This window comes from Neophocaena asiaeorientalis, unplaced genomic scaffold (genome assembly GCF_003031525.2).
Source record: "Neophocaena asiaeorientalis asiaeorientalis breed wild unplaced genomic scaffold, Neophocaena_asiaeorientalis_V1.1 scaffold345, whole genome shotgun sequence".
NCBI lineage: Eukaryota > Metazoa > Chordata > Mammalia > Artiodactyla > Phocoenidae > Neophocaena > Neophocaena asiaeorientalis.
In genome coordinates, this window is record NW_020175181.1 from 1,523,608 (window position 1) to 1,539,942 (window position 16,335).

At 47.4% G+C, this 16,335-nt stretch overlaps 1 protein-coding gene across 1 annotated transcript in view; it reads right to left on the reverse strand.

The window, feature by feature from the left end:
- The window catches only part of DPYSL5 (dihydropyrimidinase like 5), an 89,222-nt gene that overhangs the window by 43,456 nt on the left and 29,431 nt on the right, over nt 1-16,335 (reverse strand). Inside the window, exon 2 of the mRNA XM_024764454.1 lies at nt 5,823-6,087. Within this exon, the coding sequence (XP_024620222.1) occupies nt 5,823-6,083 (261 nt within the window). The 5' untranslated portion in view covers nt 6,084-6,087. The remainder of the gene's footprint in view (nt 1-5,822; nt 6,088-16,335) is intronic.

The following is a 16,335-nucleotide window of genomic DNA, read 5'->3' on the forward strand; positions in this document are numbered from 1 at the left end:
CCAGAATCTGGGGTTTCAGGATCCTCTGAGTGGTGTGGTGAAAAGGGCCTCAGACTGAGAAACTTACAGTCTGGTCCAACTACCTCTGGGACCTGGGGCAACTCATTCACTCTCTCTCCCTATCAATGGGAGGGTGGGGCTATATTTCTAAGATCCCTCCAGTTTTTTTACCGGAATGAAGTGAACTTGGGAACATCAGTTAATAAGCAAGACTGTATGAGTCTGGATCCCGATAAGCAGGAAGTGTTACTGCAGAGCAAAAAGACTGGAAAGAGATTTTGGCTAGAATTAAACAGAAATGGACAGAATAACAGAGTCAAGAAAAAAGAAGAAAGGAAGTGAGCAGCATTTAAAGGTTTAAAGCCCAAAGAGCAAGTTTCAAAGGCAAAATAGCAAAAACAGTCTGCCCAATGGATACATGGGCTCCTTGGTAAGAAGGTTGGCAGGCTGGACAACAAAGGGAATTTATTTATGTCCCAGCGGGTCATATCCCAGGACTCTGATAGGTTTAGTCCTCTGCAGTGGGAGGAGGGAGGTAGGGTCAGGACCCTCCACCGGGGGCGGGAAGTGGCAGGCCACCTAGCCTGTGCCACCGTACATCTGCTAGGCTGATCCTGTTCTAGACAAACACTCTTTGGGTTAGGATTTGGCTCCCCTTGTGGTTTGACTACAAGAATAGATGTCCTGCTGCTGATGGTTTTGAGTTAGTGGGAGGCTGTCTCAGTGACCAGATGGCCCTGGCACAGACAAGAGAGAGTCTCTGGGTCCTCAAAGAGGCACAGACCCAGCTGGATTTCCATTTGATGACATCTTGACCATGGCCAATCCGCCGCTCATTGATGATGCCTATGCGGTACAGACAGGAGGGCAGAGCACAGCACCAGGGACACTTAGCAAGTACAGGGGTTCTAGGCCCCAGGCTGGGGCTTGGGAACCAAATAATGGGACCCTATAATGTGAATAGAAGGAGAGAAACTAATAAATAATACTGGCAAGGGTGAGGCAAGACAAGCCCAAGTTTTCGAAGGGGATTCAGATGTCATTCTGGCACATAAGGTGAGGGTCAGACAGGCAACAGGAGTAACAGCCAGGACAACGTGCCATTCAAAATCGCCGAGAAGGTTCCTTAATAATCCGCATGCTAGTGTTAGGATCATCAAGGATGCTTTAAAAAAAAAATACATGGGCTTCCCTGGTGGCGCAGTGGACAAGAATCTGCCTGCCAATGCAGGGGACACGGGTTCGATCCCTGGTCCGGGAAGATCCCACATGCCGCAGAGCAACTAAGCCCATGTAGGCGCTACTGAGCCTGTACTCTAGAGTCCGAGCTCCGCCACTGCAATGAGAAGCCCGCGCACTGCAACGAAGAGTAGCCTCTGCTCGCCGCAACTAGAGAAAGCCCGCGTGCAGCAATGAAGACCCAACACAGCCAAAAAAAAAAATTTTTTTTTTAATTTAAAAAAAAAATTAGAAAAAATACAGATGGGGGAAGAGGCAGACCTAGAGACATTGATTTCATTAGTCTGGAGTGGAGGGTGCAGGCAGTAGAGAGGAGGGGTATGGACATGTATTTCTAAAATAATTCCCCAAGTAGTTTTACTGTAATTTGCTTCCAAAGGTTGAAAACCATTGGCCTAGACAGTGGTTCTCAGTCTATTTTTGGAGGAGTGGGAGGCAGAAAAGGCATCTAGGAAGCATTTCCCCATTGTCCCTGCTGCCCCCTCTGTCACCATCTTAGTGAAGGGGCTGTGCCTGTAGTTTGATTCCGATATTCCCACCGGGCCACTGGTGGGGTGGGGCTCAGCAGCCTGCATTAACATTCTTATTATGTAATACTAGATTCACACCAAAGAATAAGCATAACTTATGAGTAAGCTAAGTAGGATAATGATAAAAGACCCCCGTGACCCAAGTGAAATCCTAGACCTTTATTAACACAGTTGGTGTCACTGGCTCTCCTCCCTCCCCTCCTGCCCCTGCCTTCCCACAGGAGATAACCCCCTTCCTCCATGGGGGCATTTTTAACAAGCAGGGCGTCCTGGCATCTCTGGAGACCAGGTTCTGGGCCTCTGGGAGGGAGGGGCCTGCAGGTTGGAGGCGTGGAGGAGGCGGGGAGGAGAATGGAGTGCCCGGGCTGTGAGCAAGGGGGGCAGAGGAAGGGGAGCCAGGCAGAGCGTGCCCCAGCCTCTAACAGAAGCAGAGGCGGGCAAAGCGTGTGTTAAAGAAGCGCTAGAGAAACCCCTTCAGACCCGGTACAATGGAGACCCAGATGCTCTCAGAAAAGCCAGGCTTTCAACGGTTTTGTTTTCCCAGCCCTGGCTGCTGCCGCCCAATTGACAGGCAGGCCATAGCTCAGGGGGTGCAGAGCTCAAGGCCCTTCGGATCTGTCAGAGGGGAACTAAAAGGCGCAACTCGATCTCTCTTTCTCTATAGGCTGATCACAAGGGTGAGCTTTTCCTTGGGGTTATTATTCTATTATAAACCCAGATGCTTAAAGCAAATCAACCATTACCTTTCTTAGAAGGTGCAAAGTAGGTCAGCGGCAGTCTATCGGGGCGCACAGCCTGGGCCTGAGTGCCACAGGCTGTGTGAATAATTAAATCCACGCATCCCTGACATCAGCAGTGCAACAGGAGAGCATTTTCTCTCCCCAGGAGATTGTCAGGAATTAGAGATAAGAGGAAGCCAAAATATCCAGCCGTAGGAGCACCAACAGGGAGGAGCAATCCAGGAGTGGGGGGGAGGGGGACGGGGCAGGAAGCCAGTTCTTGGGAGGCTGGGATGTCTGAGGCAGGACTCTGGGCAGGGTCTCCCAGAGGGGTCTGGGGAGGACTGCGTCAGGGGCTGTGTTATGAAACAGACGCTCAGTATGAGCTACGGCACAAGGACAAGGTCCGATCTTACTTAGGGGGTGGATGTAACAAAAGGTCAGTTTACGTGACGCGAGCAGCCAGAGTGGCTTGGCGTTTATGGGCCTTAAATTTTCCTATAACTTGGGGCTGGCATGGATTGGGGGTGTCTGATCCTGCAGGAACTGGGAGAGGTGGGACCCTTAATCACACAGGGGCTTTTCTGTGTTTTTGCAGAGACAGCTGCTTCCATGGATGAGAAGCCTGGAAAAGATCAAAAGTTACCCACCACCTTGCACAAAGATGCACGTGCAAAGGTCTTCATTCGCTGTAAAGAGCTGAAGGCTCTCAGGGGAAAACTCGTCACTCCCGGCTAATGAGGCCCCGGCAGATGACAATGTGGAAAATAAAACAAAGAAAGGCCAGCCTCCTCTCCCAGAGGCTGGTAGGCATGTTGGTGGTGGTAAATACCGGGTCCTCTCTTACTCTCTTGCTGGGAGTATAAACTGTTACAACCAAACTGGAAAACAATGTGGCAGTCTCTCCCAGAGCTAAACATGTGTGTCTTCTATGACCCAGCAATCCCACTCCCAGGAATATGCCCAGTAGAAATGTGCACACACGTTTACTAAAAGACACGGATGAGAACATCCACAGCAACAGTATTTGTCATAGCCCCGAAGTAGCAACCACCCAAGTGCCCGCTGACGGCAGAATGTCTAGGTACTCTGTGGGCTCTTGTACAGTACAGTACTATGAAGCAGTGAGGTACAACATGCAACAACATGGCTGAATTTCACAAAAATGACGTTGAGCCAAGGAAGCCAACGCAAGGGTACAGGCTGCCTGATTCCATTCACATAAAGCAAACGGTCAAAACCGATGGCGAATATGCTGAAAACCGCCCACTTCTGCACTTTAAATAGGCAAATTGTATGGAGCGTGAGTTATATCTCCATTAAGCTGTTACTTTTTTTAAACTATGGTATTAGAAGTCAGGATAGTTGTTATCCTTGGTGAGGAGTAGTGACTAGGAGGGGGCACAAGGGGGCCTACTGGGTGCTGGCAATGTTTGGTTTCTCCATTTGGGTGCTGGTTACAAGGGTGTGTTCAGTTGTGATGATTCTGTGTACCTTAGAACCTGTGCGCTTCTCTGTATGTATGCTATACTTCAATAAAAATAACCACAAATGAAGCAGGCCTGGCCTGGCGGGGCTCAAGTGCATGGGGATGGTGAGCTGGATGTGCTCACTCTCTTCAGAAAGGCCCCAACTGCCACCAGAGTCCCCCCAAGAGGACCCTGCAAGAGTTTATGAGGGTGGGGCTCCCCATTCATTAGTGAAGCCTAACCTGCAGGGCCCTGGAGTAATTCTCAGAGGAGAAAGTAGGGCAGGTCCACCAATCCCTTCTATTCCCAGGGCTGGGCTCAAGTGGGCAGGTGTGGCCTGGGATGCCAGAGTATTCAGTAGGCCTGGCGGCATCCTTGCCTCAGCAGAGGCTGGGCCATGGCTACTGTGACTCCTCACAGCTCAGCCTTCTGCGGGTCTGATCTGTTGCGTCTGGACTGGGAAGGAGGCGTATCCTCAGGGAGACCTTAAGGGACATCTGCCTGAGGTGGGCCAGCCTCGGCCTGCCTGGCAGCCCCAGCCAGGCTCTTCAGGGTGGGTTTGGGGAGCCTTATCTGTTGCTGCCTAACAGTCGGAGCACTGGAGCCCCCAGGAAGATGGATCCCAGGGGGAGTGCACTGAGCATGGGAGAGGGACTCCCTGAGAACCCCAAGTAGAACACAGGTGAGATTTTAAGGTACAGGGCCAATGGGGATTTGAGGCAGTGGGCCAAAGTAGGACATAGGACTGCTGCCACTGGTGGACTCCTTTCACCCAGGGAGCATTAGAGGCCAAGTTCTTTATAAATCAGACAGTACAGAGGGCTGCTGCCAGGGCCAGGGACTTCTGACCCTCAAGATGCTGATTCAACTCTGCATTTGAAAAAAGTCTTCATAGATGAATCTGACGCACAGCTGGATGTAGAGACCGCATGGATAAGTATCAATCACTTATTCATTCAACAAACAATTGCTGGCCAGCTACTCTCATTCCAGGTCAAGGCCAGGCTCTGGGAAAGCAGAAGAATACAGTCAGGTCTTGCCCTTAAGGAGCCCATAGTCTGGTGTCCAGGGAGAGGCCTGCGTATTACAGATAATTACAACACACAGGGATGACAGCAATGACAGGATTCTGGAGCACAGAGAAAGGGTGAAAGAACCTATTTGTGACTCTTTTGGTGAAACATAATTCCTCCTGATTCATTTGTTTCATAGGTCTGAATTTTTGTATTTTGCATTTAGGGACATAAAGTAGCTCAGGCCCAGCTCAGTAATTCTTAAATATTGTCCATGATAATTCACTCTGAAAAGAGGGCCTACCACCAGTATCTTTCAAGCTGTTTTTAAAAAGAACAAGCTAGGAAAGATAATAAAAGATAGTTAACTATGTCTGTCTCATAATTCTAGCATTAAAGTCATTTAGAATAGGCATATCTATTTTTCACAATTTTGGGGAAATTAATTTAGCTTATCATACATAAAGCAGTCCCTCAGACCTACCCCCCCCACACGCACACCTCCTGCCCCACACATGTACAATAACAAAGTCCAGCTAACTGTCCTCTTCCTCTAGGTCTGTACTACATGACATAAAAATATAAAAATAAAATCAGTTCCTGGCCTGGGTGCCTCAGTAAGTGATGCGATCAGCAAAATAGGCTTAAATGCCTCCTTTTCCATAATCATAGAAATCTACGACATTTAGCCTGAAATTTCCTATTTTAGTTGCCACAGTGGCCCCTTCAAGAGCACCCTTCTCCTTTGAGCAATACAGCAGGAGCACCCTGTTCATGTGGATCTAGTCCAGAGCAGCCCCAGAAACAGAGGAAACCACCGAGGAAGGCACTTTCCCCAAACAGAAGCATTACCTTGGTCCCGTGGTAGAAATCGTCCACGCATGTGGCGTTCATGAAGGTCTGGTGGAAGTGGGTGCTGGTGTCGATGCCTCCGGGGATCACCAGTTTCCCAGTGGCATCAATCACCTTGGCCCCTCCGGGGATCATGAGCTCACGGCCCACCTGCTGGATGATGCCATTCTCAATGTAGACATCAGCCTCGTGGGTGCAGTCATCATTCACAACCTTGCCTCCCTTGATGAGAATCCGCACACTGGCTGAATTGGCAAGCATGTTCCTGTGAAAGGTGAGAGGGGGCACTGGTCAAGGTCAAAATTCCTTTTCACTGTCACCAAGGTCCCACCCTTTCCTGTGAGAGCCCAAACTCCATGGGCAGAGTAAGTGAGCAGGGATGGGGAGGAAGTTTCTCCACAGCCTGAGGACACTGGTCCTATAGCCAGCTGGGGTCACAAGCCTCCCACTGACCTCACAGCAGGACTCATTGGGAATCATGACACCACAGCAGTAAGGGTGAAGCTGGGGCCCAAAGAAACATCAATTTTCACCTTCTCAAGAAGTTGTGGTGGTTCTAAAGCATTTTCATATCTCTTGTCTCATTTTATTCCTAAATCAACCCAAGAAGTGGCATTTTACAGACGAGAAAACTGAAATTGCTAATAAGGAATTTATGGCTAGTAAGTAGCCAAGTCAAACCCAGACGTCTTGTATGACCAATGTCCCCGCTATACCATATGGTCCTGAAGATATCAGAGGCTCCTGGGACGTGTCTCAGAGAGCCAAAGTCTCCAAGCCTCACAGCTGCTTAATTCATGTCATTCTTCAGATGGATTCTGATTCAGTTCACCCTCCTATGTTTGTCTCAAGAAGTCCACGACCACACTGAAGCTCCACAGCTGGCTGCACACTGATAAGCTCATCTGATATGCTCAAGTCCCACCCCCACGATTCAGCTTTATTTGGTCCAGATTGCGTCCCCAGAATCAACTTTTCAAAAGCCATAGAACTCTACCATACACTTAAAGAGGAATTAACCCCAATCTCTTCTAGAAAATAGAGAAGGAAACCTTCCCAAGTCAGTTTATGAAGTCAGTACTGCCCTGATACCAAAGATAGAGAAAGACAGTGCAGAAAAACAAACAAACAAACAAACTATAGAGTAATATCCCTCATGAATGTAGATACAAAAATTTCTAACGAAATATCAGCAAACAGAATTCAGCAATATGTAAAAGGATTAAAGAATCCCACTATGCAAATGGAATTACTTCCAGGGATGCAAAGCTTGCTCAATATTTGAAAATCAATCAGTGTAATCCACCATATTAACAGGCTAAAGAAGAAAAAAATCACATAATCATATAAATTGATGCAGAAAAGGCACTGGACAAAATTCAACACCATTCATGATTAAAAAAACTCTCAGGAAAGTAGGAAAAGAAGTTAACTTCCTCAAGTTGATAAAGAACATCACCGGGGACTTCCCTGGTGGTGCAGTGCTTAAGAATCCGCCTGCCAATGCAGGGGATATGGGTTGGATCTCCCATCCGGGAAGATCCCACATGCCACGTGCTGCAACTACGGAAGCCTGTGCACCTAGGGCCCGTGCTCCCCAACAAGAGAAGCCACAGAAATGTAAAGCCTGTGCACTGTAACGAAGAGTAACCCTTGCTCAGCGCAACTAGAGACAGCCCACACGCAGCAACGAAGACCCAACACAGTCAAAAATAAATAAATAAATAAATTTTAAAAATTAAAGAACATCACCAAAAAACCTATAGCTAATATCAGAATTTATGAAAGACTGAATACTTTCCCCCTAAACTGGGAATAAGGCAAGGATGTCTACTCTCACCACTGTTATTCAACAAAGGAGTTCTAGCTAGCACTATAACAAAAGAAAATGGAATAAAAGGCATATAGACTGAAAAGGGAAAAATAAAACCATTCTTATTTGCAGGTGACGTGATGGGGGCTATGCAGAAAATCTCAAAGAATCTACAAAAAAATCTCCTAGAACAAATGTCAGTTCAGCAAGGTCACAAGGTACAAGACAACATACAAAAAGCTATTGTTTTTCTATATACTAACGATGAACAAATGGACACACAAAAAAATTGAAATACTTAGGTAGAAATCTAAGAAAATATACAGGATTTGTATGCTGAAAGCTACAAAATGCTGATGAAAGAAACCAAAGAAATAAATAAGTGGAGAGACATACAATGTTCATGGATTGGAAGACCCAGCATAGTAAAGATGTCAATTCTCCCCTAATTGATATATACGTTTAATGCAGGTTGATTTGGCGACTATCTTGACCATTCAGTATCTGAACAGAAATGATTTTTACTTAGGCTTAGAAAATATAGGACACAACCTGACCGGGGGAGGGAGACTACACCACTGCAGTGTCTCTGTGGGCTCAATAAAGCCCACCTTTCTACACGGTAAACTTATTCTTCAGGATCCAATCAATTGTTCCCTCTTCTGAGAAGCCTTCCCCAACTCCCTCTGTACCTTCATGAGGCACTGGAGTCTATCTCCACCTCTGGACTAAGTCCTCAAAGTCAAAGGCGTAGCAGCAAACAGCGTTTCTGCCTGGTCCTCATCCCCAGCATCCAGTATAGGAAACTCAAAACTGTTCACAAATGAAGTTTTGGCTGCATTTACTTGTTGCACCCTGACAATCAAATGGTTTAAAGCAACAAGCGGTAGGACAATTCCATATTTGTTGTCCAGGATATTTGGCAACTCTATGTCCAGGATAATGCTCAACTTTCATCCCTTTTCTAATACAGCACATCACTGTGAACAGAGCAAAGGAAGCGACATACTATCTCTCATCCTTGTCATTTCATTTTGCCTGCCACTAGGCAAAGTACAGGAAGGCTTTGTCCCAGGATGAAAAGGTCTCACAATCCGTTGAAGGAATAGCTCTTGTAAGGAAATAAGTCAACTATCTGGAGAGCTTAGCCTGCTCTCCTGGACACACTTGGTTAGGCAGTTGTTTTTTTGTCAAGTTGACCAGATTGGAGTGCATGGAATCTCACACCAAGCAAGTTTACAGTACCTATTCAGCCTCAATTACCAGGTCCTCCTGCTCTCAGGAGAGGGTGGTCTGTTGGGGGCAGTGTTGGGAAACAAGACAGGTGGTTGGGAGTGAACCCTGTTCCCTTACACAGCAACATTGTCCTCCATGAACATCTAGTCCCTGCCAGGTATCATTCTGGCCTTTGGGGAGGAGGGGTCCCTCCCCTAGTATGGAAGGCCCTAGGCAGAGGCAGTGGGGAGGAGTTGGGGAGGCCATAAGGATGGGGGGACAGGTACAGTCACAGCAATAAGCCCATTGTCTGAAGCTGGAATGAAGCTGACATATTTCAGGGGAACTTTTGTCCTAAAATCTGAAAACTGGAATTTTAATTTAATACACAATAATCAGGAAATGATTTTGGTTCTTAAGTGATGGACAAAACCATTCTGGCCAAAGGAAGTTCAGAAAGCCTCAGAGATGCAGTCGCTCTCTCTCTCTCTCTCATTACAAAGCCAAGGCCAGGTGTGACCACAAAAGGAGAGATGCAAGTTCTCAGAGGGAAATGATGGTAAGACACACATAATCCTTTGTGCAAATATATAATCCTCATCTTTTAAAGCAGCTTTAAGTAAGAGGAGAAATAGGAATATTTATGCTGGGAAATTTCTGCATAGTCATTATGTCAGTGTGGTAAATGAGGATATTGATTTGCTTATTAATCCAGAACACATGCTCATAGCACACACCTGGAGGGCGGAGACCCTGAAAGGGTGATACGATAATGATTTATGGGGGATTCTTATCTGAGCTTTGATGCGGGAATCAGAAGCCAAGGGTGTTTTCTTCAGTAGAAATAAGAAAACAGCTTTTAGTAAGCTAACACCCCGTGCCTGGAATTTAATTCACATGGCAGCCCCGAGAAGTAGGAACAAGGCAGGAAGTATTAGCCTCGTTTTAAGATGAGGAAGTAGGTAAATGGATAAGACTCTGAGCTCCCAATTCAGGGGGCCTGGGTTTGATCCCTAGTCAGGGAACTAGATCCCACAGGCATGCGGCAACTAAGAGTTTGCATGCCACAACTAAGGAGCCCAAGTGCTGCAACTAAGGAGCTGGCGAGCCTCAACTAAGGAGCCAGCCTGCTGCAACTAAGACCCGGAGCAATCAAATAAATAAATACTAAAAAAAAAAAAAAAGTCTACTTTTAAAAAAAAAGAAAAGAACAGGTATCCCATTAAAGGTCACACCACTCCAGCATGGAAGGACGGGCTTCATACCCAGGTCTGTGACTTAAAGGAAAGGTTACCAAAGTTAACTCTGGGTAGAAGAGTTTCAGGTGATTTTTATGTTCTTGATAGTTTTCTATATTTTTCAAATTTTATACAATAAACTTGTATTACCTTTTAGAATCTGAAAAGTTGTGTCAAGAAGGTTTTTTTGGGGCTTCCCTGGTGGCGCAGTGGTTGGGAGTCCGCCTGCCGATGCAGGGGACGTGGGTTCATGCCCCAGTCCGGGAAGATCCCACATGCTGCGGAGCGGCTGGGCCCGTGAGCCGTGGCCGCTGAGCCTGCGCGTCCGGAGCCTGTGCTCCACAACGGGAGAGGCCGCAACAGTGAGAGGCCCGCGTACCGCATAAAAGAAGGTTTTTGTTGATGTTGTTGTTGTTCTTTTTAAGCTACAAAGAAGGCAGAAGGAATCCAATGTGACCCTTCATTCAGGTCCAGTGAGCTCAGTCCCTCCCTCTGCCACTCTCCATGCAAGGAGATGAAAAAAGAACTTGCTACCACCAGCCATAACACTGAATCCTTCTCTAGAACACTTGGGCTGCCACCATGACTCACCCGGTCATTTTCCACTTCCTTGTTGGAAATCCCTGAAGGCTAACCAGGCTCTGAAAAGGCTGGGCTCCCTCAACAATACTGGGGAGTCCTGGAACCTCTCTGGTCTGGAGATCCCATTCACACAGCCTGACCTAGTCCTGGAAATCCAGGCTGGACTGGACTCCCAGGACTACCTTAGAGGGAACTCATTCTCAGAACTTGGAGGGTGCTGTAATGATCTTAACACTTAGTAAACACCTACTGGATAATGGGCCCCTCCCTAAGCCCATCAGATACGTCATCTAATTTGATCTTTACAGTACCCTGAGATAGGTGCCATTATTGTCCCCAGTTTTACCATGAGGAAGCTGATGCTTAGAAAAGTTAAAGGAACTTCCTCAAGGTCACACAGCTAGTTTGTAAGAGTAGGAATTGAAACCCAGATAGTCGTTTTCAGAGCAGTTATGAACTGAATGTTTGTGTCCTCCCAAAATTCATATGTTGAAGTTCTAACCTCCAGAGTGGCTATATTTGAAGATGGGGCCTCTAAGGAAGTTTTTAAGGTTAAATGAGGTCATAAGGGTGGGGCCCTGATCAGATAGGATTAGTGTGCTCATAAGATGAGACAACAGAGAGCTTTCCCTCTCTCCCCTACCCCCTCTTACCCCTGTGCACCATGCTTATGCGCAGAAGAAAGGCCGTGTGAGGACACAGTGAGAAGGTGGCCAGCTACCAGCCAGGAAGAGATTTCCTCACTGGAAACCAACTCTGTAAATAATGGCTTCAGTGTGAATAGTGGCCTGGCTGCTAGGCCTGATTAGGCACAATACTGTCAGCTCCCTCCAACCCTCTGGTAGACTATCACCTTCAGACTGGAGGTTGTTGTCATCATAACTACCTGCAGGACTTCAGTCTTTTGGGTTGACCAAAGCCTTAGAACACTCCAGGCCTGGACTGGTGTGGTTGGATAATATCATATCTCCCTGCCCAAGGTGCTTTTGGAGAATATCTTTTTAAAATGAACATTTGTGTGCATGAAAATATTCTATAACTTCACTCCTTCTCAGTGTCAAGCACTGGAGACAACTCTGAAGGCACACAGGACCTGCTCTCAAGAAACTCAGTCTAGTGGGCGAAAGAGACACAAATAATTGCATTACTAAGTGGCTAAAGTGTCCAGGGGACACTGGGTGCCTCTCACCAGGTACCAGACACCACAACTGTGACTGGATGAAGCCAGCAGGTTGGTGATGGGAGGGGTGTCTTGTTACACAAGTATCCTCCCCACATTTCTACATTTCCAGATTGTCTACATCACCAAGATGTCTAATCCCTCCTGGTCCCCCCTTGCTGTTGACTTGTGTGATGGTTGACATTCATTATGCTTCTCGCCTCCCCCAGCAACCTCATTAGCACCTCATTCCTACAGCTTTCCCTGCTAGTCTTTGCTGAACGAAAGAAAGGAAAGACCCACTGACATGTTTTCCCACAGTGTGCCTGCTGTCTGTGAGTGTACTATGCATATATGAACGTTACAGAGTGAGGGGGTGGGTGAGTGGGGAGATACTTTGGACCTCTTCAGAGAGTCCCCCCAAAAGGGAAAGGATTTGAGCACGGTTGCTGAAACACTGCAATGCTTAAGCAGTGCAAACGCCACCGGCTATGACTGTCTTTCCCTCTGCTCTGGTTGGGGCAGCACATTCAAAGAACATTCTTGTCAATGGTCATGGTCAAGAAGCTCAGGATCAGTTTTACTAATTTATGATTCTTCGAGTCACCGATTTTATCCCCAAACATCATAACTGTATAGATAGAGCCAATATCCCGCCCACTGGCTTACTACATGCTATGGATTGAATGTTTAGGCTCCCCCTCCCCCAAATTCATATGTTGAAGCCTTAATCCCAATGTGATAATATTTGGAGATGGGATCTTTGGGAGATATTTTGGTCATGAGGGTCATATAGTGCCCTTATAAGAAGAGACACAGGATCTCTCTCTCTCTCTCTCTCTCTCTGCCATATGAAGACACAGAGAGAAGATGACTGTCTGCAAGCAAGCAAGTTCCCGTCAGGAGCGGAATTGGCTGGCACATTGATCTTGGACTTCCCAGCCTTCAGAGCTGTGAGGAGTGAGCTTCTGTTGTTTAAGCCACCCAGTTTATGGTATTCTTATTATAGCAGCTCAAGCTGACTAAGATACCACATTAGATAGAAATAAATATTATAATCAAATCATCATTGAGTAACAACTGGGCCTTAAAATAAATACACCTCCTTTAAAGACTTCTGACTGTATCCCCACACTCCCATTTGTTTAACCAAAAACTTTGATCATCCACTTCTTCTGTTTATTCGAACAAAAGGATTCAAACCACATATCTGTCCTCCCAGGAAGAAATGGGGAAAAACTGCCAGATAGTTCAATGCTATTATAAAAAATAAACCAGAGGAATGGAATTCTAGAGCTGCATAGATTCAAGTCCCCTCTGACTTTCCCTCCAGTCCTGGACTTTACCAACAGTGACCTTGAATCAAAGGGAACCAGTCCAGGACTAATGGGGTGGTGTTATGCTACAAATATTAAGGATCTTAAGAATTTTACAATTTATTCAGGGAATGACACCTTCCACAGCAAGATGGTGGATATCTCCAATATGCAAAGATTTATCCAGGTGTACCCAGCTCGTATCCCCCAATTTCCTGGTCCTTACATTCCTAAACCAGTGGTGGGTCAGAGCTAAGGTGATGTGCAGGCTGGGGGAAACAGGGACTTCTGGATGGGGAGGGACAGCGGTGTAAGCTGGGAGCTCAGTCTTTCATGAGAAAGCCTCTTCATGTTTAAAATAGTAGCAATTATTGCTATCTGCCCTCCAACAACTGTCTTGCTGGATGACAGTACATTTCCCGCACCGCCCACCCTCCTGCCCTTTTTCCCGCTGCTGAGCAGCTTCCAGGGCAGGAATGCGCGCGGCCGGGGGTGCGTCCTGCCAAGTGGACAGTCAAGGCTACGGGCAGCTCTGCTTCTCATTCACGAAATGCACACGCCCCACACTCCTAGAAGGTGCACAGTGTTCGTTCCGCCGACCCCAACACCGTGTTTGGAGCTGCCTGCTTCTGTCATCACCTTCCACACTTCCCCGAGCCTGCAGGGAGGCGTGAGACGAGAGCGGCACAGTCTGTCCGGCACAGCTGCCTCCTGCCGGCAGCTCAGCGGGGCCGACTCCGGGCGGCTTCACGCTGGGCACAGACACACAAGCCAGAAGACTGCAAAGGGACACTTCTCACAGAAAGACCTTAAAACTAACCTGACAGTTATTGGTTTAAGATGTATATTTCCTCTTAACAGGCACTGGTTTAAGGCTCATATTTCCTCTTTCAGTAGAATCCACAGGAAAATGTGTGATTTTACACACGCTTGGTCACTGTGATAGCCAGGAATAGGCAAGAGCTACACACTGCGCCATGACATGAAGGGTCTGTGGCATTTAAGCCGACCCTAATGGCAACCCGGAGTAGAAGCTGGATGGGAGGTGAAGCCGCTCAGGTCACAGGGGAAACGCTAAGTGAATGGCATGTCTTGTCCCTTGCTCCAAGCAGATAACATTTGCTAAAGGATCAAAGGGCAATATATGTCACGGGTTTGGAAATGAAAACAAAACCATGCAGCTGTTTTTCTTCTTCTGATCAGCACACAGGGAAGAGAGATAGAACAATGGGAGAGGGGTATTTGTTTGCGCTTAGAGCACCCTGGAACGATTCCAGAAAGGGGTGCTCTTGGAGTTGAAAATGAGAATAAATTAAAGGTTCAGCAGAACACAAAAACCAAAAAAAAGAGAAGTGTGAGGTGAGTGGGAAACAGCTAAGTGTTTAAGTTAATAAATTTATTTTTTTTAAAAAGTAAATTGCTTTCTAAATAGTAAAGCACTAAACAGTTCTTAACTAATGCTAAAGCACAGTGTGATTTTATAACTAATTCTTAATTGGCTTTATGAACTCTTGAGTAGATTTTAAATAACATTTATAACCTACGTGTAAGGTACAAAGAATAATGACACAAACACCTGGGAACTCAACATTGTCATTTCCGTGTTCAAGAGTCAGCACCTCCTTCATCCCAACCCACATTCCCCTCCTGGAGGTAACTTCTCCCCTAGTCAATCTGTATGAATTAATGACTAATAACAATTAGGTGACAAGTAAGAAAAACAAAAGGACAAGATCACAGCTGCTCCCACCCCCTGAGGACCTCTTCCCACATCCCATAGTCACACTTCACCTGCTCTATGACTGATTTCTTCACCACCTAGCTTTCTGCTTGCCAAGTAAGAAGGAATCTGGGAAACTCCACTATGCTAAGAACGAAGGAGTGGGGGAGTTTTAATATCATCCAAACGCCCACTGGACCACTCCACTGGGATGTCCTACAGGCAGCACCATTCACCTGGCCCCAAACCAACTGCACTGTTCCCACCACCCACCCGGAAATCCGGGACTTTCCCTGGATCCCTCTCCAACCCAGGCCAGCATCAGTGTCCAGGAGGGCTGGCACGCACCTGGGAGTTTTGTGCAAAAAGTTTTGAGGGATTCTGGAAGTAGAAGTCAACCGTGGGAAGAGGAACTGGGGGAGGTAAAAGGGCAGGTCCTCCGTCTCTCATCTGGGGCTCTCCAAGAACCGGTGGGGACCTGGAGGCCAGGGACCTGGACAGGAAGAACGGCTGGTCAGGCCAAGGGGTGGCTAGCTCGGTGAGGGCAGAGGCTAGAGAGGCTGTGGCCGATGTTACACCCACCCTGAGACACACTGTATCCTTCATCTGCTGGCAACGCACTGTTTCTGCATCTAACTGGCTAGCCAGGAAGCCTCTACCATCCCAGGGGCCCTGTTTCCTTTAACCCAGGGGCTGGGCAGGGTCAGGGCTATGGGTGGCAGGTGAAGGCTGGCCCAGGGTATTTGTAACTGGGGACCATCTGTACAAGACCATGAAGCATCTGCACCTGGAATACTGCCACCACCTTTGCTACCACATGGTACAGAAGGTGGAACTAGACCAGGTAGGACGGGAAAGGGCAAGACTACCGGTGAGAGCCAAGCACCAGGGCAGCCTCTTCAGGCAGTAACAGGAAAGGGGATGACCGCAGTCTGTCAATGTGATGACCAAGGAAGGGCTTGCCCCTGAGAAAGTATAAAATACCAGCTTAGGACCAGGGAGCTGCTACAAGTAAAGTCCAAGAGGTGGGCCTGGCTTCCGGGAAAGTGTATACAAATCCAACAGGGGTGAGTCCTCAACAGGCTAAAATCAAGTAAGTGGTTTTAATCCCATGGGTTCATCTAGCCTGGCCCGGCCCAGCAGGGTGCGGCTTACCGAGCTAGCACAATCAGTGCTCAAGAGAGCAAAAGCGAAATTCCAAAGGATTAGCTGTGAGAGAGTGGTAAGAAATGGAGCCGCGGGCCACTTGTTCGACAAGATTAGCTATGAGAGAAATTGGGCAGTTGTTAGAAGGCAAAGCTGAGCGGGCATGTGAGTGTGTGTGTTGCTGACCCGGAACAGGCTTCTCCGTGCGCTGACACACGTGTGTGTCCGTGTGGGCATCCCAGCCCAGCATGCCCAGTTTCTGGCATTTGGGCAGCAACATAGCTCCTTTCAGGTGCCCACTTACTCCCTGAGGTCAGGAGGCTC